Genomic DNA, 27,807 nt, shown 5'->3' with positions numbered 1-27,807 from the left:
TAGGGCGGAGATGGGCGGGCTCTTTTCGGCCGCCATACTGTGGGCTTGGCGAGGCGGCCGCGGGAGGTGCGCTGTGCAGCGCCGGGAGCCCCGCCGCCGGGAGCCGTGAGGACAGCTACCGCGCCATGGTGAGCGAGCGAGCGAGGACGGCCGTCCCCGCCGGATCCTCCCCGGGGCTCGAGCGGGGCCGGCAGCGCCGTCCTGCGCTGTGTGACGCCGGGCCCTCTATCCCCGGCCCTCGCGACCCGCGTCTGCGCAGTGCGGCGAGCATCGCAGCGGCAGGCCCCGCCACGGGGACCGTCGCTGCTCCCGGGGGCCATCGCTGCACCCCCGCCCCGCCCCGGGGACCGTCGCTGCCCCGGGGACCGTCGCCGCGCTGCGGGGTGCCGGCGCGTTGGTCCCGCTTTGGGTGTTTCATCAGCAGGCAGTAGAACTCCAGTCGTCTAGTTCCGGTTACTTTCTAGGAGTTCTGAATTTTACATTTAGGTCAAGCATTCAACTTGAGTTAATACTGTGAAACTTTAAACTTTTTTTTTTTTTTTTTGGTTTTTCGAGACAGGGTTTCCCTGTGGCTTTGGAGGCTGTTCTGGAACTCTCTTGGTAGTCCAGGCTGGTCACGAACTCACAGAGATCCGCCCGCCTCTGCCTCCCGAGTGCTGGGATTAAAGGCGTGCGCCACCAACGCCCGGCGAAACTTTAAACTTTTTAAAAACTACTTTTATGTGCATCGGTGTTTTGCCTGTGTGTCTGTCTGTGTGAGGGTGTCGGATCTCCTGGAACTGTAGTCGCAGACAGTTGTCAGCTTCCATGTGGGAGCTGTTCTCTGGAAGAGCAGCCAGTGCTCTCAACCGCAGCATCGTGAAAATTTAAGCGTTTATTCCATTCATTTCTTTGTCTATAAACATACCATCTTTGTCTATAAATATGCCAATAACATTTTACCAATAATTGAGTTTCTTTGCTTTTTTTTAAAGGTTCTTTTTTGTGATTTTTATTTCTGGGTTTTCTATTTTGTTGATTTGTTTATTTCTCAAATACTGTCCTATCTTGATTATTGTAGTATTATTGGTAGTCTTTTTTTTTTTTTTTTTTTTTTTTTTTTTTTTGGTTTTTCGAGACAGGGTTTCTCTGTGGCTTTGGAGGCTGTCCTGGAATTCGCTTGGTAGTCCAGGCTGGCCTCGAACTCACAGAGATCCGCCTGCCTCTGCCTCCCAAGTGCTGGGATTAAAGGCGTGCGCCACCAACGCCCGGCTTATTGGTAGTCTTAAACTGTGTGTCTTTGTTCTGTTCCATCGGAATTGTGTGGACCATTTCGAGTTATTTTCCCTCTCTCCATATAAACTTCAGAATCAGTTTATTTTTTTAGTAAATTGTTAGGATTTTTTATTGCCATTGTTGGATTTTTGTTGCTGATTGAGGAAACATGACATTTTAATACTGAAGCATCCTGTTCATAAACATGGACTATATCGATATTTTGTGGGTTTTTTTTTTTTGTTGTTGTTGTTCAAAACCTGTAGTCCTTGTTAATTCCAGCACTTGTAAGGAAGAGGCAGGCAGATTGATGATAGCTTGGCTGACATAGCCAGGGCTACGGAGTGAGAGCCTGTCTCAAAGAGATAAGGAGTGGAGGGCCTGTAATGATGGCTCCTTAGGACAGTATGGAGCACTCACCTCGGGTGGCTCACAACTGCCTGTAACCCCAGTCCCAGAGTGTCCAGTACCCTGAAGAATTGGCTTAGTAGTTAAGAGCACTTGTTACTCTTGCAGAGGACACAAGTTCAATTCCCAGCACCCACATGGCAACTCACAACCTTCTTTAACTAGTCTTGGGATCCAGGCCTCCTCTAATATGCATAAAATAATAAACCTGAAAATAAAGTAGAAGTGTTATTTCACTCAGAGAGGCCCAGTGTCTCCCTTGGTATATATCTAAACTTGTACTTTTTTTGTCCTTAAAACTTTTTGAGGGTTCAAAAAAATTTTAAATCTTTTTAAGAACAATGTAGCTCTTGTCTAAGGGACTTTATTAAATTTTTATATATGTATGTCCCTTCCGTCTGTGTTGCTGTACTGCATGTGACACTTGTGCATTCAGTTGCTCACTGCTGCTGTACAGGACACTGCGCCTTATATCCATAGTTGATTTTGTTTCTGTTGATTCTTGGATTTATTGTGAAGAAAGAGTCTCTTCTTTTCAGTGCCGTCCTTTTTCTTGCTGCACACACGTGTGCATGAGTGTGTGTGTGTATACTTTTTAAAAGAAACCCATCCCAAAATGGCTGGTGGTGGCTCACACCTTAATCCCAGCATTGATCTCTGAGTTACAGGCCAGCCTGGTCTACAGAGCAAGTTCCAGGACAGTCAGGGCTACACAGAGAGACCCTGTCTCAAAAAACCAAGAAAGAAAAAAAAAATGCCATGTCAGTTCCAAATGAACACACAGATGCTATATTAATTATAATACTGTTGGCTTGGGCTAAACAGCTGTGATTCCTTGTCAGTTTAGAAAAAAAAATGGTTAACTACAAAAAAACGCCTGTGAGATTTATTGGATTTTTAGAAAGTGTAATTAGGAAGAAGTGAATGTTGTTGGTACTGTACCTCTGCAGTCTCCCTTCTGTCCCCAGACATGCACAAGTCACTCTTTGACTTAGTCTGGTCCAGATTTCTGGAGTCAGGTGATCTTTCTGTCTCTTTCCTGAAGCAGCTTCCCTAGTGCTGGGGTTAAAGGCATGTATCACCACCACCACCACCACCACCACCACCACCACCACCACCACCCCCCGGTTATTTATTCATTCATTCATTCATTCTTTGGATTTATTTGCTTTTTTAAAAAAAATTATGTATGAGTGTTTTACCTACATGTACATATGTGCATCATGTGTGTGCTTCCTGCCTTTAGAGCTAAGTAAGAAGAGGTGTTGGATCCTTGAAACAGATGGGTGTGAGCTGTCGTGTGGGTCCTGGGAATTAAACCTGGGTCCTTTGCAAGAGCAACACGTTCTCTTAAGCACTGAGCCATCTCTCCAGCCCCTATTTGTTATGAGGTGGCTCTCATTCTATCCCTGCTGTCCTGAACCCCCTATGTGGACTAGGCTGGCCTCCAGCTCACAGAGATCCACCAGTCTTTTAAATATTGATCATGTAGTATTTGTATTACTTGATTTAATGTGTGATACCGGGAATTGGGGTCCCCTTTGGGGTTTCTTTGTCTTATTAATAAAAGAGTTTCAGAATGCACAAGGACAATTTTATCAGTGTTTAAAAGAGCAGCTGTGCAGGGTGGAAGCCATGCCATTGAAATGTTAGCACAGATTAGATACTAACAAGCAGTATTGGGGGGCGGGGCTTAGAGAAGGAGTTAAGAAAACAAGGCTGGGGAGGAGCAGAGTTAAAGTATGCTTGGAAAAGAGATAGGAGGGAAAAATAGAGAAAGCTGGGCAGACTTAACAACGCTACATGACTATAGTGGGGCCAGGGGTTCTGGGAAGGGAAAGAAAGTAACTCGTTGAAGTACAGCTGTCTCTTTAGCATGGCGTGTGGTGAGCCTGCTTTTCTAGGGGTGGTCCCTTAGCCGGGGTACTGAACCAGCCACGCTGGACTGTTATTAGGTCTCAACCCAAGCCTGAAAGACTGTTCTCATGATCTGGAGCTTTTTCTTCCCTAACATTTGGACGGAGTAAGTTTACTCAGGACGGAGTAAGTAACTCAGTCCTGTTAGCACATAGGGTGGGCTCATGCCAGTTTACGTGTGACAGCACGTGGGAAGTAGGCAAACTCTTCAGGCACATTGTCCATTTTCTTGGGAATGTGTCTGATGGCTCTAGGTTTTTGTGAGTTTTTAACAGATGAGTTCACTCTCAGAAGGAAAATGGTTCTGAATTGCCTCAGTATTTTTATAACGCATTGTGCTGAGTGATCTATTCTCACTCTTTGTGTTCATTCATGAGCTTCCCCATTATCTTGTTCTCTCCACCCAGCAAAGCTTAAACTCTGTACACATGGGTGTCTAAAGACTGACAGCTCTCTTCTGGGTACAGGTCGTGGGACTGACTTTCTGTGAGTGACAATTGGGTGGGGCTGCCATGTAGCCTGACGCCCAGGCCACTCAGCGAGAGGACTGTCGTTACCCTCGATGTCCCTGCTCACCTTTTTCAGGGTTTGCGTTAGAGCGCCTCAGCCATGCAGTTCATGTGTGGAGGGGACTGCAGAAATACGTGAACATTTTATCAGTTGAGCATGCATAGCAGTCCTGTCCGTTCCTTTTAATTAATTAATTGTTTGAATTTTATCTTATGTGCATCAGTGTTTTGCCTGCATGTTTGTCCTTATGAGGGTATGAGATCCTGGAGTTATAGACACTTGTGAGCTGCCATGTGGGTCCTGAGACTTGAACTATGGAACTCTGGAAGAGCAGTTAGTGCTCTTAACTACTGAACCGTCTCCCCCCACCAACCCCCGTCAGTTGTCAGTTCTTTTATATACATGTGTGGGATGTTTCAGGATCTGGTGAGCTTTGAGGACGTGGCTGTGCACTTCACCCAGGAAGAGTGGGCTCTGCTGGATCCTTCCCAGAAGAGTCTGTACAGAGATGTGATGCTGGAGACCTGCCGGAACCTCGCTGCCATAGGTGAGGACATCATCTTAGCGTCGCTGTAGGTTAGGGAGCAAGCATTTTCCTGTTAGAAATGGTCTTCTGTGATTTGGTGTAAAAAGGGAAGAATCTGGTGAGTAAGTGACACAATAGTAGCGGGTTAGATGACTCAAGACTTTAAAGGTCATTCTGCAAGCCTGGTGGACCATGTAGGGGGAAGGTTGTACAGCTCCCGAAGTTATCCTCGCACCTGTATGTCTGCCCTGTGGCATGCGCACCCACACCCACACACATGCACACGCACAACTCACACTCGCACACACCACACATGTGCACCCACACGCCACACACACACGAAAATCCCCCTTTCACAGAGTTACGTTTTAAGAAAAAGGAGACATGATTACATTGAGACTAGAAACTACTTTTCAGTGGTTTGTTTTTCAATAATTTTATTATTTTTATGTGTGTATGCTCCTCTGTGAGTAAATGTGTACCGCATGTGTGTAGGAGCCCTTGGAGGTCAGAATAGGGCATCAGATTATCTGCAGTTATAGGTGGTTTTTATCAGCCATGTGGGTGCTGGGAACCAAACCTAGTTCTTCTCCAAGAGCAGTAGGCACTCTTTTTTGTTTGTTTGTTTTTGGTTTTTGAGACAGGGTTTCTCTGTGTAACAGCCCTGGCTGTCCTGGAACTCACTCTATAGACCAGGCTGACCTTGAACTCACAGAGACCCGCCTGTCTGCCTCTTGAGTGCTGGGATTAAAGGCGTGCGTGCGCAGCCACTGCCTGGGAGCAGTGAGCACTCTCAACCCCTGCGCCATATCTCCAGCCTGTCTTTTCTTCTTTATTTAGTGTAATTTTATTTTATTTTAATGTGCGTGAGGGTGGCTTTGTATGTGCATGAGTGCAGGAGCAGAGGCTTCAGGTTCCCTGGAGCTGGGGTTACGGTGGTTGTGCGCTACCCAGTGCGGGTGCTGGGAACCAGAGCTGTGTCCCTCAAGAACACCAAGTGCTCTTAACCAGGGAGCTTTATCTCCAGCTCTTGGTTATTAGAAATTTCTGACCTTGTTTTCAAAATAGAGTCTCACTATTTAGAGACTGGACTTGACCTCACAAAGACACCTGGCTCTGCCTTCTGGGTATTGAGGGTAAGGCATTTGCCACCATATCCAGTTTTGCTTTCATTAATTTCTAATAATTTACCATAAATTTTTGGTACTGTATTTTAGGATATATATGGGAAGAACAGACTATTGAAGATGATTGCAAAAATTTTGGAAGATATCAAAGGTAATTTGCATGTATAAGTGGAAGCATGTTTCTTGCAGAAACTTTAAGGTGCCATATAAATTTAACAATGACGAAAAGAAATAACCTTTAATTATTATCATTGCAAAAATATGTACCTCAGTGTAAGAATGCTACTCAGTTGGCAACATAATTCACTTGGACCCAGTGTCAGTGACTGTCAGTGTGTAATTATAGCTCTGTAGGAGGCATAGTGTAGAACCACCAGTCTGGTTAGTTCAGACCGTTCAGATGGGGAAGAGAGAGTACGGTGAAAGCAGTGTCTGACATTAATCATCAGCAGTCACTAGAGACTAATTTGGTTGTCTTTGTTTTGTTTTGTTTCGAGACAGGATCTCTATCCGGTCCTGGAACTACTGTAGACCAGGCTGGCCTCAAACTCACAGAGATCCACCTGCCTCTGCCTCCTGAGTACTGGGTTTAAAGGTGTGGGCCACCACTGCCTAGCATCTTTTGTTTTTGAGACAGGGTCTCGCCATGTAATTCTGACTGGCTTGGAACTCATTATGTAGATCAGACTAGCCTCTAGCTCACAGAGACCCACCTGCTCTTGAGGGCTTAAAGACATGCACCACCAAGCCTGGCTGTTTGTCATTTTTTGCAGAAGTTGTATGTTAGAGAGTAAAGAGGGTAATCAGCATGACAAAAATCCTTACACTGAACTTCAATATGAGCAGCGAGCTTCCCACTGAATTAAGCTCTCTGAATGCCATGTCTGTGAAAGGTTTTCATGTGTTATGCATCCCTTACTAGGCACACCATCTCTCACTCTGAGTACACGCCATATGAGCATGAGGAATGTGGAAACATGCCATGTGACCCCAGTTACCTCGCAAATGTTCAAGGACACACGGGTGCTCACACTGTGAATGGACCTTGTGAATGTGAGGTATGTTTAAAACCCTTTGGTTTTTCAAGTACACTTGGAATATATCACCAAACTCACAGTGGAAAAAACTTCTGTGACTACAAGGAATGTGGAAAGGCTTCTGTTTATCATAGTTCACTTTACACACATGGAGGGACTCACACTGTAAGAAAACGTTACGAATGTAACCAGTGTGGCAAAGCTCTGAGTTCTTACAGTTCACTTCAAAGGCATGAGAGAATTCACACGGGAGAAAGACCCTATAAATGTAATCAGTGTGGCAAAGCTCTGAGCTCTTCCACGTCACTTCAAAGGCATGAGAGAATTCACACGGGGGAAAGACCCTATAAATGTAATCAGTGTGGGAAAGCCTTTAGATGTCACAGCGCCCTTCAGTTACACGAAAGGATTCACACTGGAGAGAAACCCTATGAGTGTCAGCAGTGTGGGAAAGCCTTCACATGTCACAGTTACCTTCGATTGCACGAGAGGACTCACACCGGAGAGAAACCCTATGAGTGTAAACAGTGTGGGAAAGCCTTCAGGTGTCAGACTTCCTATCATAGACATAAAATCATTCACGGTGGAGAGACGTTCTATGAGTGCAAGCAGTGTGGTAGGCTCTTCATTTACCCCTCCCTACTTCAGATGCACGAGAGAACGCACACCAGCGACAGACCATATAAGTGTGAGCAGTGTGGGAAGTCCTTCCTTTACCCCTCTTTGCTTCAGATGCACGAGAGGACGCACACAGGAGAAAAGCCCTATGAGTGTAAGCAGTGTGGTACAGCCTTTAGACATCACTCTTCCCTTCGACTGCACGAGAGAACGCACACAGGAGAAAAGCCCTATGAGTGTCAGCAGTGTGGGAAAGCCTTCACTCGCCACACTTCCCTTCGATTGCACGAGATAACTCACACTGGAGAGAAACCCTATAAATGTAAAGAGTGTGGGAAAGCCTTTAGACATCACTCTTCCCTTCGACTGCATGGAAGGATTCATAGTGGAGAGAAACCCTATGAGTGTAAACAGTGTGACAAAGCCTTTATACGTTACAGTTACCTCCGATTACATGAAAGAACACACACAGGAGAAAAACCTTATGAATGCAAACAGTGTGGGAAAGCCTTCAGCCGTCACAGTTCCTTTCAGAGACATAAATCTATTCATGCTGTGGAAAACCCCTTTGAATGTCAGCAGTATCTAATTCCTTTATCCCTGTTTCCTCCAAATACATCAGACAACTCATATTGGTGAAAAGCACTATGAATGTGACAGTGTGTTAAAGTGTTTGTCCTTATCCACATGTAAGAACTGAAGATGTCACGTGGTAAACCTTGGCCATATGAATGATATGGTTTAGACTTGAAATTCTCGAAGGAATTCATGCTGGGCACGGTTCCTACAAGTGTAAGCAATGTGTGGTAAGCCTTTGCTGGCCACCCTTCTTTCACAGAAACCGATTCATGCTGGGGAAATGCCTTATGAATGGAAACAATGTGGCCAGTCTTTTATCCCTATTTGCTTCAAACACGAAAGGACTCACAGTGAAAATGTTGTGAATGTCAGCAGTGTGCTGAGCCTTCAGGAGATGATGTGGGTTCCTTTGGTAACATGAAAGACATCTTAATGGAGGAAAAAACCATGCTGTTTAGATGTCATTGCTTCCATAGATTCCGTGAATGAACTACTGGAAACAATTCTGTGAGTGGAAACAAAGCTGTGACACCTTCATGCTCACAGTTCTTTCAAAGATGCATAATGATTGATGATGGAACAAAGCCTTCTTGTACTTGTAAAGAGTATGGTAAGTTTTTGGTTGCTGGGAGATGGACAGATGTTTTTATCGGTAGTGTAGCTTCCTGTAAGTTGCCTGTGCTCAGTAGGTCCAGTCCCATTCAATGGCTGCCCAGGCTGCACGTGGGTGGAATCATTTCTTTGCTCCTATCCTCGGTGCCCTGTCTGGGTGAATAGACGCTTGTTCAGCGCGTGGCCAGGGAATGTCACATAACACCTGACAGTCACAACGGAACCAAAGACAAGTTTGAGAGGAGCACTTGCCTCGTCTCTGCTGTGGGTGATGACATGTGCCGCTGAAGGGAAGCTTTCTGTGGGAGGACCGTCTGCGGTGTTCACTCTGAAATGCAGTCCTTCCGGGGTGCCATGGAACGGTGTGCCTTCTTGTGCAGTACCAGCTGGGTTGCCTGTGCCATGCAACTCAAATGACTTTTGCCACATGGAGCCCACCCCCTTGTACAGGTGGGACAGGGTTATGTAGGCAGCGGGTGCACAGCCTTGCTCTGGGTAATAAGGCATGCAGATAAGGCTTAGCTGTCTGCTAACATGAACTTGCCCCTCTGAAGGAGGAGTCACTTTGAGGAAAAGATGTGCAGATGCTGTCCCCTGTATTGGCTCCAAAAATGGCAGGAAGACTAAGGAAGGACTGTGGGAAGGAGGTGGGAAGGAGTGAGCTGCTGGCTTCCGGCTCTCACAGCTGGAGATGGCATAGGGGGAACAAATTCAGAGCTAGGTAGTCCCTCTGGATTCCTAAAACTTGAAGCCTCCGTAAGCCTTGAACAGCGAGGACGCCGCATTCGAAGGGAGTGAAGTAGAAGTGATAATGTCCCCTAGGCCTAACCTTTACTACAGAAGAACAGGAAGTTGGTGGTAGAGCGTATGAGTAGTGGAGGCCTAAACAGTAGCCCGGTAGGGAAGCTGTGGTAGTGAATATTCTGTCTTTGCGAGGCTGTAAAGCTTGAGGAAAAACCGTCAGTGAAGGAAGGTCTCATAAAGTAGTGCAGCTGAGAAGTCTGCGCTTTCCCTGGAGTCGTTCCCCAGAGTGAGTTGTATGCTCTCCTGCAGGAAAGGATGCTTGTGTGTAACTTTTTATTCAGCCCAGGGACCTCTCGGCAGCCAGGCACGTTCGTCCACTGAAGAGGCAGCAGTGTGCGACAGCTTGGGCCCAGAGGCTGTCAGACCCGGGGAGTCCGTGGGGTACAGCAGGTGAGCATATCTGGTTTCCCCTTGGCCCCCACACCAGTTAGAGAACAAGAGCCAGCTCCTTCCCCACCACGGCTGCGCTCAAGGTGAGGCGCAGGTGGATCAGAAAGGACTAGGTGGTGCAGCCTCCCGTCTACACCTCTGTGTCTGTCCTCATAAAGAAGGACTAGGTGGTGCAGCCTCCCGTCTACACCTCTGTGTCTGTCCTCATAAAGAAGGACTAGGTGGTGCGGCCTCCCGTCTACACCTCTGTGTCTGTCCTCATAAAGAAGGACTAGGTGGTGCGGCCTCCCGTCTACACCTCTGTGTCCGTTATTGGTTTTGGTTTACTTCTTGTTTTCTTGAGGCAAGTTCTTAGGTAGCTCATGCTGGTCTCAAATTCACTGTGTAGTCGAGGAGGATCTGGGAAGTCCTGATCCTCCTGCCTCCTCTTACCAGATACTGGGGTTGCATGCACAAGTCACCCAATCTGTTTTTCTGGGCTTTGAAACAAACCTAGGCTTCATGTATGCACTCTCAGCTGTGCTATGTCTGTCCTCAGGTCAGCATTGAGGAAACACGTGGTCCAGGTGACAGAATCCTCATGCTGTTGGATCTTGTTAATCTATTTACTGCCCTCTAGCTCCTGACTGTCGAGTCCAGCTGGCACTTGTTTGGGATGGTGGCTTGTGGGTGCTCAGTGATCCTGAGACCCCTGTGTGAAAAGGTGTCACCACTGACATAATGCCAGCCTGTGAGTGTTCCACAGAGTTAGAAAAGCACCCGTGTGAGCTGAAACAGTGACGACCAAAAGGGAGGTACACGTGTGCACAGGGCAGGCACATGGGGAATTCTTGGAGTGTTGTAGTTGGGTAAGACACAGGCGAGACAAAGCAAGGTGAGTGAGGGAAATCCTTCACAGCCACTGGCTGACGTTAAATGAATAGTTGAAAACCTTGAATGAAGACACCCTTGTATGTGGGCTACTTCTCCAGCAGGGGTTGGCCACAGATGCCCCCAAAGTCCCCAGATGGTACTGGCTATTGCCAGTGCTATAGTTGTCTCTAGCACTAGTGTTAAGGCTGTGCCTGAAGACACCACATGCTTTGTTTGCCGAGTAGGAGAAAACAAGCTGAAACAGCTGGAAGCCGCCTCCCTGCTGGCCAGCATTCATAGGTCCTGTAGGTGCAGACTACTATGCAGCACTGCTCAGCTCTGGGCCCTGTGTATTACTAAAATGTCAAGCAAGATGTGCCTGCTAGGGCCTGTGAGACGGCCCATCTGGCAAAGGTGCTTGTTGCCAAGGCTGGCAACTTGAGTTAGAGCTCAGAACCCATGTGATGGAAAGAGAAACAAACCCTGCAAGTTGTCTTCTGATTTCTTCATGCATCTTCCTGGAATGATGTAGAAATAAGTGTCGTATAGTTGCTAGGACAACAGTGGCATGTTTTAATGAGAGTGATCAACTGCTTTCTGGTTGGATTGAAGGCTTGCTCTGCAGGGGTCAATTCACATCTCTTAAGCCCCATCCACAACCTATGGCCTGACAGTCATAGGGTAAAGCTATTGGTGTTTGCTAAACGGGTATATTTCTGTGAAATGACTGTTTCAAGTTCTGTGTTTATGCCTGTAGAGTACTGCTCCCGCCATTTTTGGAAAGAGAAATTCGTTTTTGCTGTAGGCAGTAGTTACTGATGAGCCTTATCACTCCCTCCTAGGCTTGGGCAAATTTCTAGAAAATGGGGCACCAGAGGAAGGGATGGCATGCTTTGGAATGCTGTCTTCTGAGCATACCATTGCCAGTCTTGAAATTCCAGTACCTGTGATGACCTGTAGGAGCCTGCACAAGATTGAGGCCTTTGTATCTATGCAGAGGGATGGACATGGATCCCTGGCAACTTCCCTGATGATTTACAGGCTATTAATATTCATTGCAGGGAGGGATCAAGAGACCTTTCTCTCCCTGAATATATGTTTTTGATTTCATTTTCGTGAGACAGGGTTTCTCTGTGTAACACCCCTAGCTGTCCTGGAACTCACTCTGTAGACCATGTTGGTATTGAACTCACAGAGATCCTCCTGCTTTTGCTTCCCAAGTGCTGGGATTAAAGGCGTGTGCCACCACAAACTGGCCCATCCCTGGATATTTTTGGGCAGTTAATGATACTTACACAGGAGAGTCTCACATGACCTTACACCTCCTTTGGATATAAAAGGAGGTAATTGTTGCTGGTAAAGGGAGAAACCCTTTCTTCAGTGGAATACCTACCCATAATTTCCCCATGTTCCTGTCACTAACCCTTTATAGACCCATGCTCCTCCTGTAAGTAACCCTGATTAAAATGATTGGTTCTCCAAGCTGCAGTTGTGTCAAATCTTTTCCTTGTGTCTGTGTTTGGTACCCTTGTCTGAGGTAGACAGACAGTCAAACCTCAGAAAAAGTTCACACAGTTGTAATATGCACTCTGTTGACAAGCTGTCATGTTGCTTAGGTTTGCAGACTCTGGGAGGGACATACTCTCCCTCCCTTTTTCATATGCAAACATGTTTACCTCAAGCTTTCTCCCTTACCCCCTGACCTAGAATGTGCTGGCCTGTGACAGGGAGGTTGTTCACCATGCTGGGTGGTGGTGGTGCATGCCATTAGTCCTAGCACTCAGGAGGCAGAGGCAGGCAGATCTCTGAGTTCGAAGCCAGCCTGATCTACAGAGCAAGTGCCAAGATAGGCTTCAAAGCTACACAGAGAAAGAGAAACACTGTCTCAGTAAACCAAAAAAAAACAAAACAAAACAAAACAAAACAAAAAAAAACCCCCCCAAAACTGTCCTTTAAATTTAAAAGACAGGGTCTTTACTGTGTAGCTCTGGCTGTTCTAGAACTTTTGTCAAGTAGGATTGCATCCAGTTCACAGAGATCCAGCTTCTTTTGTGTCTTAGGTACTGGGATTGAAGGTTTGTGCACCCATACTTGGATGGTGCTTTTAACTACCATGTAATATTTAGATAAAGCTTGGTCAAAAAAAAATCCCTCCCAACACAGGGTTCCTTTGTGTCACCCTGGCTGTCCTGGAACTCTGTAGACCAGCTAGCCTCAAACTCAGAGATTGCTTCTGCCTCCCAAGTTCTGGAATTAAAGGTGGTGGCCCAAACACTCCGTAAAACAAAATTGATCAGGCATACACTGGTGCTCTTCAGCAAGTGCTTGTAATTGTTACTGAAAGCAGATCAATAGTTTCACAAATTTTATGACATCAATGTACTGAATGTGGACCTTTCAAAACTCAATATAATGTATCTAAGTCTCACCTTTTACATATATTTTTTAATGATTTACTTTTATATGCGTTGGGGTTTTGCCTGTATGTCTTTGTGAGGGTGTCATATCCCCTGGAACTGGACTTACAGATAGTTGTGAGCTGCCATGTGGGTGCTGCGACTTGAATCTGGGTCCTCTAGGAAAACAGCCAGTGCCATCTCTCCAGTCCATCTTTTATATATCTTAAATAATTTATTCAGACCATTATATCTTGTGTAAACCTTTTAGTTCTCTATTCTGTGAACATTCAGTTATCAAAGTCTTTATACACATTCTTTTAATATGATTTCCATTTTTCTAACATTTTCGTTTGCTTAAATACCATGAGACATGGGGGCTGGAGAGATGGCTCAGAGGTTAAGAGCACTGACTGCTCTTCCAGAGGTCCTGAGTTCAATTCCCAGCAACCACATGGTGGCTCACAGCCATCTACAATTCAATCTGGTGCCCTCTTCTGGCATGTAGGCAGAATAGTGTATATGTAATACATAAATAAACCTTAAAAAAATACCATGAGACATAATATTAACAAATTTACCATGTTGGTGCATACTTTTAGTCCCAGCACCGGGGAGGCAGAGTCAGATGGATCTCTGAGTTCGAGGCCAGCCTGGTCTACAGAGTGAGTTCCAGGACAGCCAGGGCTGTTACACAGAGAAACCAGTCTTGAACCCCCTCCCCCATTTTTTTTCATATGTTTTGAGAGTTTTCTCTCTGGGGTTGGGAAAGACCGAGTAATGTCTGTCATATAAGATCCCAAATGAGAAACCAAAGTCCTGTCTCACCAAACTTCATCCTGAGGAATCAATGAATTTACTGGACTTAATTTACAGAGCATGGATAGGGCATTGCTGACAGCCTTGTAGGCGACCCACAAGCAGCCACAGTGAAGTCTTCAAATATGTGTGATGTCTTCCCCATAGCTGCATAGGTAAAACCTCTCTTCCTAGTGTTCTTGTGCTGCAGCAATGGGCAATGAAATGAAACAGACCCACGTAGAGTTTACTGAAGAGAAAGGGAAGAAGAGAAGGGGGTGTTGGCCAACCAGGAGCAGAGAGAAAGAAGCAGAGAAGGGAGAGCGAGAGGAGAGAAACGGAGCACGTGAGAAGGCTTGCTTAAAAGGGGAAGCTGCACATGCGTACTGATCCCTTGCGTGATGTAGTCACACAACTCAACACTGGCCCCTTTGAGCTGCCTCAGTACCTGCCTGAATGCTGACATGATGTCCCACCCATTGTCAGGGGGCGGGGTCAGCATAATGCAGGGTCCTAACGCCTAGTCTCTTCCAGTTTAGCTGCTCCACAAGACCTCAGGGCCATATGCAGAATTGCGTGCCATTGACTGAGGGATAGCTGGGTACTCAGATGAGGGTTCAGTGACTGCCAGTCTCTTTCTTTAAGGCAGTAAATATGTCATGCAAGACAGTTCATGAGAATTAACACTGGAGGTCTGGTATTATTACCCTTAGTCTGATATTTTTAAAAAGAGTGGTGTTTCCTTAACTGGCTTAGTGGGACCAGGAAGTTTTATGTGCCATCCCACGTAATTGCATTAATTGAGATGGTATGAATTCTCATGGTTGCCACCATCTTGATGAGGTCATTAGCCAAGATGGTGACATAGCTACATGGTTATTTTTGCTTATGTTAAGCTTAGCTTCATGGTAAAATGTGACCATGCCCCATGTGATTCAGCATCTCCCAGATCAAATGTGGACAGTTTCCTCTTTCCTTTAAAAAGATATCTGAGTTAGGTCAGCATGGATATAGGAGATAGTCTATGTGGACTAGGCATGGAGGCTCCCAAATCATAAAGCAATAGGAAGGAATAACATGATGTTAATGCTGTGTGAGTCTGTATATCCCACCACACAAATTACAAGCAGCAGCTTGACTGGGATTGCATGGAGTCTGTAGTTGCCTATGATAAGATGGCCATTTTGACAGTACTGTTTCTTGGAGTACATGAGCATGGGAGGTGTTTCCAAATCTAGTGTCTTCCTTTTTTTTTTTTTGAGTCTTGACGATTTCATTGTAGAAGACTTTTGTTTTCTTCCTTGTGCTAGATTTGTTGCTCATATTGTAAACAGCTTATCTTTCCGACTCTGTCAGTGACCTCTAGGAGAGCCGCTGCTCATGCATTGAATCTGTACTTTGCCGTTTTGCTCAACATGTTTCTGAGCTCAGAGTTCTGTGGTGGAGTGTTTAGGGTCTGTTGTGTAAGACCTGTGCTGTCTGTGATAGGGATACTTTTCATTTCCTTCTCTTGGTGCTCTACTAAAACGTCAAGCCCTCTGTTGAGTAGGAGTGGAGAAATGGACACTTGTCCTTCCCCTGACCCTGATCTTAGTGGGAAGGCGTCGAGTTATTCTCTATTTGACATGTTTTTTTTGAGTTTAGATTTTTGCTTACCCAGTAACAACCTTTCTGTGTAGCTGGCAGTCCTTTTGAGTGTGTCACCAGCACTGCCATTTGGGGTCCTGCTTTGGACTTACCAATAAGGACTTGCTGTTCTTGTAAAGAACCTTGGTTCACACCAGGTGTTGATGGCACTGGGAGGAAGAGGCAGAGGGATCTTTATGAGTTAGAGGCCAGCCTGGTCTACAAATGGAGTTCCAGGACAAACATGGACAGGTACACAGAGAAAGGCCTGTCTTGAAAACAATAAACCTGGGTTCACTTACCAGCACCCACATGGTAGCTCACCTGTCGGAAGCTGTGTTTGTAGGGCTGCAATTGCAGCCAGCCGTGCAGCCCCGGGTTCATACCTGAGTGGGGGGTGTGGATGAGGGAAAGGCTAGCTAAAAGGGGTTAAGAACAGAGTCATGATAGCTGTCAGGAGGGCAGATTCAATCCATACTGAGTGCGCCCCTAGTTTATTCATACACCATCTTATGTATTCAACCAACAGTGAGGACAAAAGGTAGAAGACGTATGTTATCATGTATAAGGGGCAAAGAGACTTACTTCCCTTAATCCTCCAGGTATTTGGTAGCCATACCTGTCATCCTGCCTTCAGGGTCTAGTAAACACACCTGAGCCCAAACCTATTGTTATTTACATAAGAGAAATCCCCACCAATGCCAGAACCGTCTTGTAGTTGCTAAACTAATGTCTCATGGACAATAAGACAGATTTGAGCTCTCTGAACTCATGGCAAGATGGTATATATGGACTCTTTTTCTTGGGTCCTGACAGTAACCCCAGTTTCAGGACATACAGCTCCCTTTCTGACTTGACATGCTCTCGGAATACATGTGGTACATATACATACATGTAGGCAAAAATTCACATACATAAATTAATTGAAAAAAAAACTAAGTTCAAGTTCTCTTTAAAATCCAACGTCTAAGCTGGGTGTTGGCAGCACACACCTTTAAAACCAACACTCGGGAGGCAGAGGCAAGCAGATCTCAGTGAGTTTGAGGCCAGTCTTCAGAGGGAGTTCCAGGACAGCCTCCAAAACAATACAGAGAAACCCTATCTCGAAAAACCAAAACAAACAAAGTCTACAGATCCAGTTCAAGAAAGAGAGAGGAAAAAAGTAGTTTCTAGATGGGCTTGGTGATACAAGTTAGCATGTGGTTGAGGCCAGAGGGTTTAAGTTCTAGACCAGCCTAAGCTACATAGTGGCCTTGTTAGAGGAGGTGGGTCATAGTGGGTGGGCTTAGAGAATTAAAAGGATTCTGGCCATTCCTAGTGCTCCCTCTCTACCTCTTTCCCGAAGATGGAGATGTGAAGGCTTGTCTATTGCTCCACTCCCTTCCCTCCACCTGAATCACCATGCCTCACTCCACTGTCATAGCTTCTAACCCTTTGGAGTTCTAAGCCCAATTATAAACTCTTTTTTTTTAAATAGGCTGCCTTGGTCATAGTGTTTTGTCTCAGTAATGGAAAAGTAATTGAAGTTTGATATCAGCAACTATATCCTGACCGTGTTGATTTTTGGAGGAGTGTGGAAGACTTTTGGACTTTGGAGTAGGAAAGTGGTTGTGCATTATAAGCAGGGCTCAGCAGGATGCCCTAAGAGCAGCTTGCAAGGCAGCAGTGCTGAGGGCCCCACAGATTGTAGCGGCACAACTCAGGTGCTTTCAGGAAGGAGCAATATTGGCAACTGGGCTAGAGCACATTCTTTGTGGCATTTTAGCACAAAGTGTAGCTACTTTCTGTCCTTGTCCTAAGACTTTTCCTGAGACTAAATTTAAAACTAAAGTAAGTTTGTTGGTAGAGGAGATTTCAAGACACCCTAATATTGACTTCATTATGTGATTATTGGCTCTTCTGCAGAACTACATGAAAAGTTTTTTTTTTTTTCTGTGAAGTCCTGGTTGTTCTGAACCTCACAGTGTAGAAACAGGCTAGCCTCGAACTCAGAGATCCACCTGTCTCTCCTTTCCAAGTTCTGGAATGTGCTACCATGCCTGGTGCAAAATATGTAATGTTGACTCTGTTGTGTGATTATTAGTGATCACTCTTATGCAGAAAAAGCAAGTAGGGAAAAAATAAACAGTATACAGCTTTAAGAGGAAAAGCACCAATAAATTTAATAATTTAATTTTTTTCAAGACAGGGTTTCTCTGGGTAGTTCAGGCAGCTCTGGAACTCACTTTGTAGACCAGTCTGTCTCTGCCTCCCTAGTGCTGGGATTAAAGGTGTACACCATCACCTCCTGGCAGGAAATTTAATTTTTAAATCAAGGCTTGTGTTGAAAGAAAAGGAGACCAGGGACCAGGGCTGGGGGGATGGCCCTGTGGCTAAGAGCATTGGCTGCTCTTGCAGAGGACTTAGGTTTGGTTCCCCTGTGGTGCCAATTTTCAGCCTCTCTCAGCCATGCAGCTTCCATGCTGCCAAAACTAACACCACCTGCGAGACTTATACATTACCAAGTTCATCACCCACATGGTAGTTGACAACCATCTGTTATTCCAGTTCCAGGGGATCTGATGCTGTCTTCTGGCTTCACTAGACACATCCAAGATGTCTGTGTGCACATGCGGAGCACAGATAGATACAGGCAAGACACTCACATACAGAAAATAAAAGTAAATCCTTAAGAGAGAAGCTGGCCAGCAGTGGCACACCTGTAATCTCAACACTCAGGAGGCAGAGGCAGGCGGGTCTCTGAGTTTTAGGCTAGTCTGGTCTACAGAGTGAGTTCTAGGACAGCCAGGGCTACACAGAGAAACTTTGTTTTGAAAAATACAAGAGGGAGTTGGGGGCAGGGGGAAATCAAGTCAAAGCCTGATCTGTATTGGGATAAAGGTCTCATTGTCTTAGTTAATGTTCTGTTTCTGTGAGTAAACTTCATACCCAAGGCAGAAGACAGCATTTAATCAGGACTTCCTGTGGTTCAGAGGCTTAGAGTACATTGATCACTGTGACAAGCACAGCAACATTCAGGTGTGGTACTGGAGTGCTGTCTGAGAACTTCTATCTCATCTGAGGTTGAGAGGGAGAAGGTGGGAGGGGCCTGGTGTGAGCTTGTGAAAGCCCAGAGTCCGTCCTTAGTGACACACCTCCTCCAACAAGGCCACACCAAACAGTTCCTCAACTATGAGCCAAACATTCATGTATATGAACATATGGGCGTCCATCTCCTTCAAACTACCCAGGTTCCCTCAGGACAAGACCCTACCCAGCTAAGCTTCTCACATGGAAAAAGGAAAAGTCTGAGGCATTTTCTATTCCAAATGCAACAATAAAGGGGAGCTGCTGCAAATGTGACTCATGGCTCTATCCCAAGAAGGTAGGCCTTGGCCATGTCTGCAGTTCTGGCTTTAGAGTCTTGAAGGAAACATTGGGAAAGGGGTCATGGAATCTTCCTCATTAGTTGTGGAGAGCCACTGAGGCCAGGTGTGTAGCAGGGGAGCCACTGCATGCGCTGAGAAGCCATTGTGAGAAGTTGTGAAAGTGAGCCTATGTCTGAGTGGAGGTCCCTGACTCCTCGAGAGCCATCTGCTTAGGAAAGAGGGAATGGAACCAGCCCAAGAGAGACAAGGTGGGCAGCAAAGCCCTGGGCATGGAGCCAAAGGGTTTGGGGCTCGCTCTGCTAGGGTTTGCTCTTGCTTTGGGCCAGCATTTCCTCACTGTGCCCCCTTCCTCCTCTTAGAGTAACAGTGCATATTCTGTGCCCTTGTATGTGGAAGTATGTGGTTTGCTTTTTTTCAGGGGTTATGAGATTGTCATGAGTCTTAGAAGATATTTGGACCTTTAAATAGTGTTGATACTGTGGAAGTCTATGGAGACTTTTGAAATTGGACTAAGTGCATTTGGTCTATGGTGGCCAGGGAGTGACTGTGGTGGTTTCAATGACAGTGTTTGAATTTTTGGTTCCCAGTGGTCACCATTGGGAAAAACTGGGTATGGCCTTGTTGGGGAGCTCTGTCATGGGGTGGTCTTTGAGGTTTCAAAAAGACTTGTCCCATTCCTTCTGTGCTCCCTGCCGCCTGTTTGTGCATCAAGGTGAGAGTTCTCAGCTGCTGCTCCAGCTGCTTGTGGCCTGGCCTTCAAAGCCTGCTGGGGCCTAAGGTGGGCTGCATTCTTTTCTAATTTGCCTTGATGATGTTTTGTCATCGTACTAGAAAAGTGACTGACAAACAGCATTCAGCCACTGAGCCATCTCTCCAGCCCCTACTTCATTTTTTTATTTTTATTTTATTTTTATTTTTTGGTTTTTCGAGACAGGGTTTCTCTGTATTGTTTTGGAGATTCTCTGTATTGGAACTCACTTTGTAGACCAGGCTGGCCTTGAACTCACAGAGATCCGCCTGCCTCTGCCTCCCGAGTGCTGGGATTAAAGGCGTGCGCCACCAACGCCCGGCCCAGCCCCTACTTCAATTAAAAAAAAAAAAAACGTTATGTGCATTGGTGTGACGGTGTCAGGTCCCCAGGAACTGGAGTTATAGACAGTTGTGAGCTGCCATGTGGGTGTTGGGAATCGAACCCGGGTCCTCTGGAAGACCAGCCAGTGCTCTTAACCACTGAGGCATTTCTTCAGTCCCTATTTTTATCATCTTTAATTATGTGCATGTGTACTGGCTAGTTTTATGTCAACTTGCCACAAGCCAGAGTCATCAGAGAAGAGGGAGCCTCAACTGAGAAAACGGCCTTGAGACTGGGCTTTAGGAAGCCTGTGGGCCCTCTTCTTTTTGTTTGCGTTTGTTTTTAGAGACAGGGTTTCAGTTGTGCACCCTTGACTGTCTATAGACCAGGCTGGCCTCGAACTCAAGTCCGCCTGCCTCTGCCTCCTGAGTGCTGGGATTAAAGATTGCGCTACTATCACCTGGCTGTATTTTCTTAATTAGTGATTCATGGAGGAGAGTCCAGCGCATTGTGGGTGCTGGCTTGGTGCCACTGGGTCCTAAAGCCTTGGGGACCAAGCCAATAAGCAGCTCCCTCCGTGGCCTCTGCATCAGCTCCTGCCTCCAGGTTCCTGTCCTGTGTGAGCTCCTGCCTGACTCCCTCAGTGGATTGTGATTCTGGATATGGGAAACCAAAGAAACCCTTTCCTCCCCGGTTGCTTCGGTCATAGTCACTCTAACTAGGACAGCATGGAGTGCAGGCCAGAGGAGATCTTGGGGCTGTGGTTGCAGACATTTGGGAGCCACCTGATGTGGGTTTGAAGAGCGAGCGGCAAGTGCTCGCATCCTCTCTCGGGCACCTCCAATACCGACTGGAACCAGGGTAGGCTGGGTTGCGCTGGTGGCGCACGGGAGGCAAGCACACTGTAGAACCACCTGGTGCCTGCTGAGCCAGCTCGCCAATCGCTCCGAGCAGGCCCAAGTCAGCAGGAGCAGAAGGCAGGCCAGGGCAGGGACTGCCAGTTCGTCACTTCAGCTCCTGCTGTCACTCAGGAGATACATAGAGCGGCCCTAGCCAATCAGGGCCTCGGAGCTCACACCGCCCAATCACAAGCGTCGCGGGGAGGCGGGAGGCGGGTTCTGCCTGGCCGCCGTGCTGTGGACTGGGCTCCGCGGCTGAGGGAGGCCCCGCGGGCGCGTGTGCTGCACTGTGAGTGCCACTGCCTCGAGCCGTGAGGAGAGCGCAGGCCAGCTCGGAACCCGCGACATGGTGAGCGCGGGTCGCTGTCCTCAGACGGGGACCGGCGGCAGCTTTGGCGGCCCCTCCCGCGTGCGGAGCTGGGCCCGCGGCGAACTCCGGCAGGGGGGCGGTGCCGCTCTGCAGCTCCGCCCCTCGTTCGCGTCTGCGCTGGGCGCCGCAGAGAGGCTCCGCCCTCCGTGCGGGTGACGTCACTCACAGCGTTGTTTTGGTCCCTGGCTACTGCTTGCTAAACCCAAGGTCCCACGGTTTCCCAGAGTTATCTTTACATTTAGGTGGAGAATCCACTTTGAGTTAATTTTGTGGACGTTGTAAACTCTAATTTTTTGATTATGGATGCCCAGGTTGTCGGATAATATCGGAGAAGAGCTTAATCTCAATTGAGTTTCATTTGCTCTTTTTAAATAATTGACTGTATTGTGTTTGTTTTGAGGCTTTTGTACTCTTTTGCACATAGATTTGTTTCCAGATATTCGTACACTATCATGATTATTAAATTTCTTAGAGATAAAGCCAGTGTTATTTTGTGTACTGTGTCTTCAGAATTGTGTTGGACGTTGAGTTTTCCTTTTACATATAACCTTTAGAATAGCTTTCATACAAGATGTTGAGATTGTGTTGAATTTGTAGTTTAAATTGAGGAAAATGCATATGGTTGTTTTGCCTGCATGTATGTCTGTGAGCCACATACATGCAGTTCAATAGAGTCTAGAAGACGCCATTAGGTTGCCCTGTGACTACTATTACAGGTGATAGGTACCCATTATTTTGGGTACTGGGAATTGAACGCAGGTCCTCTGGAAGAGCAATACGTTCTCTTAACCCCTGAGCCAACTCTCCAGCTGCTGGAAAGTGACATCTTGATGTTTTCTGTTTACCAGGAACATTGCATATCTCATGATTTTTTTCACTTATTTGAATCCCCCCTCCCTGCCTCTAGACAGGGTGTCTCTGTTGCTTTGGAGCCTGTCCTAGAACTTGCTCTGTAGACCAGGCTGGCCTCAAATATCTGCTTGTCTCTGCCTCCCAAGAGCTGGTCTGAAAGACCTGTGCCACCATGCCTGGTTTGACTATTTTTTTGAAAAACAAATTCATCTTCATCCATAGATCTTTATTAAATTTACCACGCTGGGTGGTGGTGGTGGTGGTGTCAGCCTGTCAGACCATCCCAGCATGGTCTACAGAGTGAGTTCCAGGACAGCCAGGACTGTTACACAGAAAAACCCTGTCTTGAAAAGCAAACAAACAACCAAAAAATGTATGTTTTTCTTTGTCTCCTTTGATCTGCAGTGCTATATATGCAGTGTGAAATTGTTAATCATTTGATTGTTCATAGGTGTTATACTGGAAAATGATGGATTTCATATATTGATCTTGCTTTCCAAAAGTTTGCTGTAGTATCTTATTAGTTTCTTGAGTTTTTGTTTGTCTAGGAATTTTCTATTTGGAAAGGCTTGTATTTAAAAAAAATACTTTTGAGATTATAATACACTTACATTTCTTCCCTTTTTTCCCTCCAAACCTTCTCCAATATAACCCTCCCTGCTCTCCTTCAAATTCATGGTCCCTTATTTCAGTAATTGTTATTGCATGCATATAACATATATATTCCTAAATGTAACCTGTTTAGTCCATGCGATGTTAATTGTGTGTATGTTTTCGCCATTTGGCACTGGACACCAGTTGGTGTGCTCGTCCCCAGGGAAGGCCAGCTCTTCCACTCCCTCTTCCCTCAGCTTCTTACAGTTCTTTGAGTAAGACTGAAGCTTCATGGCTTTCCGTCCCCGCGGCTTGCCCGCCCACTGGTGGCTCAGCTCACGCTTGGGGCGGCCTGTTGATGAGACTGTGAGCGCAGCTTCTGACATTACTAGGAGACACAGTCGACAGCACACTCCGTCTGGCTGCTACAATCTTTCCACTCAAGACTTTCAGTTTTTCTTCTTTCTTTCTTTCTTTCTTTCTTTCATTCTTTGTTTCTCAGGATAGGGTTTCTCTGTGTAGCCCTGGCTGTCCTGGAACTCACTCTGTAGACCAGGTTAGGTTGGCCACAAACTGAGAGATCCGCCTGCCCCTGCTCCTGCATGCTGGGATGGGATTATGGGCATGTGCCACCTCTCAGTCTCCTTTACCTGTGTAACCGCTGTGGCAGCACCTGTCAAGTAGTGCCCAGTAGAGAGCCTCATTAGATTCAATAGCCACTACTTTCTTTCTGAAGGCTAATGGGAGTTTAGGAAGTGTTATAGTATTTACAGAAATCATTTATGTTCGGTTGTTGGTACTTTATGTGAATTCTATCAAAATACTGGTATTTTATGTGAATTCTATCAAAATACTAAGTTCCCTTACACCATCAAAATGTAAACATTGCTACCAGGAATTTCTAAGGACAAGCAGACGCTCACATACTAGTGTCACCGCTGTTCTATCGGGTGGGAGGGCTCTGAGACAGGAAGTGGAAGTGCCCTGTAGAAAGAGGACCGGGGCAGAGCAGCAGCACGTCCTGTGCCTGGGCCCAGTCGTGAGAGGGTGCTGCTGCAGGGCTGCTTCCTTCCACATCCTCAGTGTTTGCAAGACAGCGTCTGTGTCATGGGACAGATGTGTGGACCCCACAGTGTGGAATGAACCTCTTGTCAATCGATGTGTGCAATGTTTAGGCCTCAGTGAGCTTTGAGGACGTGGCTGTGCACTTCACCCAGGAAGAGTGGGCTCTGCTGGATCCTTCCCAGAAGAGTCTGTACAGAGATGTGATGCTGGAGACCTGCCGGAACCTCGCTGCCATAGGTGAGAACATCATCTTAGCGTCGCTGTAGGTTAGGGAGCAAGTGTCTCTTGGCATTGATGCTCTGCTGGGGTTTGGACTGTTGAAAGGCAAGAATGTGGTGAAGAAATCAGGCATTGTTATTATGGACATTGAAGTTAGAAACTAATTTTTTTCCAGCGATTTCTAATAATTTATCCTAAATTTTCTGGGATTACCTTTTAGGAAACAAATGGGAAGAGGAGAATGTTGAAGACTTTTATAGAATTCCTGGGAGAAATCTAAGGTAATTTGTATCAAAAGTTGAAGCAAATGTACTTGAAGGAATTTTAATGTCCCATGAAAATTTAAGAAAGCAAAAACAGCTTTAAGGTTGGGCGGTGGTGGCGCACGCCTTTAATCCCAGCACTCGGGAGGCAGAGGCAGGTGGATCTCTGTGAGTTTGAGGCCAGCCTGGTCTACAAAGCGAGTTCCAGGTCAGCCTCCAAAACAATACAGAGAAACACTGAAACACTGTCTCCAAAAACCAAAACAAACAAACAAACAAACAAACAAAAAACAGCTTTAAGTTGTGTCGTTAGGAAAAGTACACCTAAATTTTGGCACCTAAATATGTGCTGAATGTTGGAGTGCCGATCAGTGTTTCTAGAGTGTTTTCTCATGGAAACACAACTAGAACTTGCGTCAGTGAATGCTACTGTTCTGGTACAGCTCTGTGGGAGTCACATTGTGGAACCAGCAGTCCACTTGGTGTCACACAGGTCAGAAAGCACACACTTTACCTGATTTCAGGAGCAGTGGATAACAGGAAACCAGCAAGCAGCTGGGAGTAAAGCAGCTCTCGCTAACATGCTTGTCCTTTTTCAGAAGCTGGGTGCTAGAGATCCCCCAGGAGAGTACAGAAGAGGGTCAGGGTGAAGAAACCATGATGTGGATAGCAAATCTCCATTCCAGCATGGCAGCTTGTCCTGGACCAACACCATGTGAACCCAAAGCGCATGGAGAGGTTTCCATGTGTCCTTCATCCTCTAGTAGGCATACCACATCTTACCCTCCTCATACACCACAAGAGCCCGAGGAATGTGGAGCCAAGCAGTATGACTTGAACTCTCTCACCAGCTTTCAAAGGTGTATGGGAGCTCACACTGGGAATGGGCCTTGTGAATGTGAGGTATGTTTAAAAGCTTTCTGTTTTCCAAATTCATTAGGAATGCATCAAGAGACTCACAGTGGAAAAACACCCTATCAATACAAGGACTGTGGAAAGGCCTTTGTTTATACACACAGAGAAACCCATGCTGTGGGAAAGCTTTATGAATGTAATACATGTGGTAAAACCTTGAGTTCTTCTACTTCCCTTCAAAGACATGAAATAATTCACACTGAAAGACTCTATGGATGCACTTACTGTGGTAAAGCCTTTAGATATCCCAAATATCTTCGATTACATGAAAGAATTCATACTGGAGAGAAACCCTATGAGTGTAAACAGTGTGGTAAAGCCTTTAGATTTCCTGGTGCCTTGCCGCTACATGAAAAAATTCATACTGGAGAAAAACCCTATGAATGTAAACAGTGTGGTAAAGCCTTTAGATTTCCTGGTTCCTTGCCATTACATGAAAAAATTCATACTGGGGAAAAGCCTTATGAATGTAAACAGTGTGGTAAAGCTTTTAGGCGTCACTATCATCTCCAGTTACATGAAAAAATTCATACTGGTGAAAAACCCTATGAATGTAAACAGTGTGGAAAAGCCTTCAGACGGCACAGTCATCTTCAGAGACATGAACGAACTCATGCTGGAGAGAAACCCATAACATGCTAAAGCTTTTACATTTCACAGTTATCTTCTGTTACATGAAAGAATCCATACTGGAGAAAACAAATGCTGTCCATGTAAATAATGTTGGGAAACCTTTAGGTTTCATGGGTCCTTGCAATTACATGAAACCAATCACATGAGATTCAAACATTATGAAGACAGCACTGTGGTGAAGCCCTTAGATAGTCACCTTCAGTTTTGTAAAGAAACTGTATACTGGAGAAAGCTGTGTGACTGAACATTGTGCTGAGGCTTTTAGATATTACACTTGGCAATTACAAAAAAAGAACTCATTCTGGAAGGAAGTCCTGTGAATGTAGATAGGATGGCCAAAAAGCCACATATCACAGTGTTCTTTAGACATGGGTTCTACAGATATAACCCATGTGCTTCGAGAAAAACCCTATAAATGTAAAATGTATCCATACGTGACTCCTTTGTACAGAACAGATCTCTTCAGTTCTTCATACTCAGTGGAAGCTCTAAGATGTGAATAGTGTGGTGAACGCATCGTCTGTCACAGCTCAGAGACTTGTTGTGTGGGGTGATGTGAAAAAGTGTTTACTTATCTCAGATTGAAAGCAAAAAATGATTCTTCCAGAGCCCAGCCTGATAAGCCAATGATTTAATAGGGTTGCTTCTAGGATCATGGACAACTTTAAAGCAGATATATCACCAAACCACCCACGCCAATTTGAGTATTGACTACAGCCCTGTAGCCCTGCACAACTTGAAGCCAATTTAGACAAATTTAGAGTCCTTTATCTCTCTATATATTTTAAGCTTTAGCTTTCTGGGACTTACAAGTTAATTTGTTTATTTCCTGAATCTGGTGCTGCTTCTTCTTTTCTGGGAGAATGCCATCCCTTCCTGTGACTCTTAACTTTTTTTTAATTACTTTTTGTGCTTTAGAGGGGGTGATATTGATGTCAGAAACTTACTGGTGGTTATGAATCTCTGGGGTACAGCATCACTGTAAAAGGGAGTTTGCTTCCAGGATGAACTGCAGATAACGATAACAGTGGTCCATGTGTGTGTAACCGTGGACGCTTATAAGGCAGTTTGTCAGACACGATACTTCCATCCATTGAAACAGTAAATTAAGCTGGGCAGTAGTAGCGTAAGCCTTTAATCCCAGCACTCAGGAGGCAGAGGCACGTCTGTGAGTTCGAGGCCAGCCTGGTCTACAGAAAGAGTTCCAGGACAGCCAGGGCTATACAGAGATACTGTGTCTTGAAAAACAAAACAAACAAAAAACATAGAAGTTATTTTGCAGCTGGGGCCTATGATGCCCTGGCCTATTGTACCAGACACTTATTTCCTCCTGTAGAGTTGCATTAGATCCAGTGGGAAAGCTTATTGTTGTACCCATGGTAGCCATGCCATTATTGCACCAGCAAGCACAGCTTGGCTAGCCTTTTGGTTCTGTAATACACAGTGTCTTCAGCTGAGCAACACTGTTAGTGAAAATTCTCTCTCTGTAACCTGCAAAACAACCTTATGAGCTTTGTGTCAATAGGGTGTGGCATGTTTTTAAGCAGCTAACAAACTGTTGTTTTACTATCCCATTTAAAAAGTAACCTAGCCCCAGTATATTTTCAAGGCATGTGAAAGTGTCATTGGGGCAGGTTATCTTTAGCCCAGACCTAGCATCAGGGCTTGTGAAGTCACTCCCCATTCACTGGCAGTGTGGACACACACACACACACACACACACACACACACACACACACACACTGGGTTGGGGGAAGCCCTTGATGGTGTCTCCTGTGTTCCTTGCTTGCATGTGAACACTTGTAAGATGCTCAGGGCATCCCTGGATGGTTTGTCTGTCATTCTCTTATGGGATAGGTGGCTTAATGTGTCCCCTCAGAGCCACTATCTGCCAGAGCCCCAGTTGGGTACAGGCTTCACATGTAAGTGGCCTCACTTTCTGCTTTGTGGCCTGGATATAAAGATGTCTGAAGAAAAAGCAATGTTCCTGCCTGTATGTATTGTGTATAGCTGCTGAATGCACCTGTTGTGACAGCTGTTGGCACTGCTCCAGCCCTCTAGTGACGTCAGACTGCAGCCCCTTTGGTCTGCCAGTTTACTGAA

At 45.9% G+C, this 27,807-nt stretch overlaps 2 protein-coding genes across 8 annotated transcripts; both read left to right on the top strand.

The window, feature by feature from the left end:
- Nucleotides 1-14: 14 nt before the first annotated feature.
- LOC101826490 (zinc finger protein 709) lies at nucleotides 15-23,912 on the top strand. 7 transcript variants are annotated; one of them, XR_005875945.1, is made up of 5 exons: nucleotides 15-128; nucleotides 4,510-4,636; nucleotides 5,833-5,893; nucleotides 6,665-9,782; nucleotides 23,785-23,912. XR_005875945.1 is itself a non-coding variant. In XM_040742028.1 (5 exons), the coding sequence occupies exons 1-5, from the start codon at nucleotides 126-128 to the stop codon at nucleotides 9,711-9,713; spliced, it is 399 nt and encodes a 132-aa protein (XP_040597962.1). In that variant the 5' UTR covers nucleotides 15-125; the 3' UTR covers nucleotides 9,714-12,116. The 7 variants fall into 7 exon arrangements, 4 of the variants coding, with proteins under 4 accessions (XP_040597962.1, XP_012980755.2, XP_012980754.2 ...); XR_005875946.1 differs by lacking the exon at nucleotides 23,785-23,912 and having other exon boundaries at nucleotides 6,665-8,586; nucleotides 9,642-12,116; XR_005875944.1 differs by lacking the exon at nucleotides 23,785-23,912 and adding an exon at nucleotides 9,950-12,116 and having other exon boundaries at nucleotides 6,665-9,895.
- LOC121139109 (zinc finger protein 709-like) lies at nucleotides 8,469-27,686 on the top strand. Its single transcript, XM_040742029.1, has 4 exons — nucleotides 8,469-8,586; nucleotides 23,785-23,911; nucleotides 24,114-24,174; nucleotides 24,756-27,686. Exons 1-4 carry the CDS (start codon nucleotides 8,548-8,550, stop codon nucleotides 25,711-25,713), a joined length of 1,185 nt encoding a protein of 394 aa, XP_040597963.1. The 5' UTR covers nucleotides 8,469-8,547; the 3' UTR covers nucleotides 25,714-27,686.
- Nucleotides 27,687-27,807: the final 121 nt, after the last annotated feature.

This window comes from Mesocricetus auratus, unplaced genomic scaffold, assembly GCF_017639785.1.
Source record: "Mesocricetus auratus isolate SY011 unplaced genomic scaffold, BCM_Maur_2.0 Super-Scaffold_6731, whole genome shotgun sequence".
Taxonomy (NCBI): domain Eukaryota; kingdom Metazoa; phylum Chordata; class Mammalia; order Rodentia; family Cricetidae; genus Mesocricetus; species Mesocricetus auratus.
This window is presented reverse-complemented; position numbering and strand designations above follow the sequence as displayed.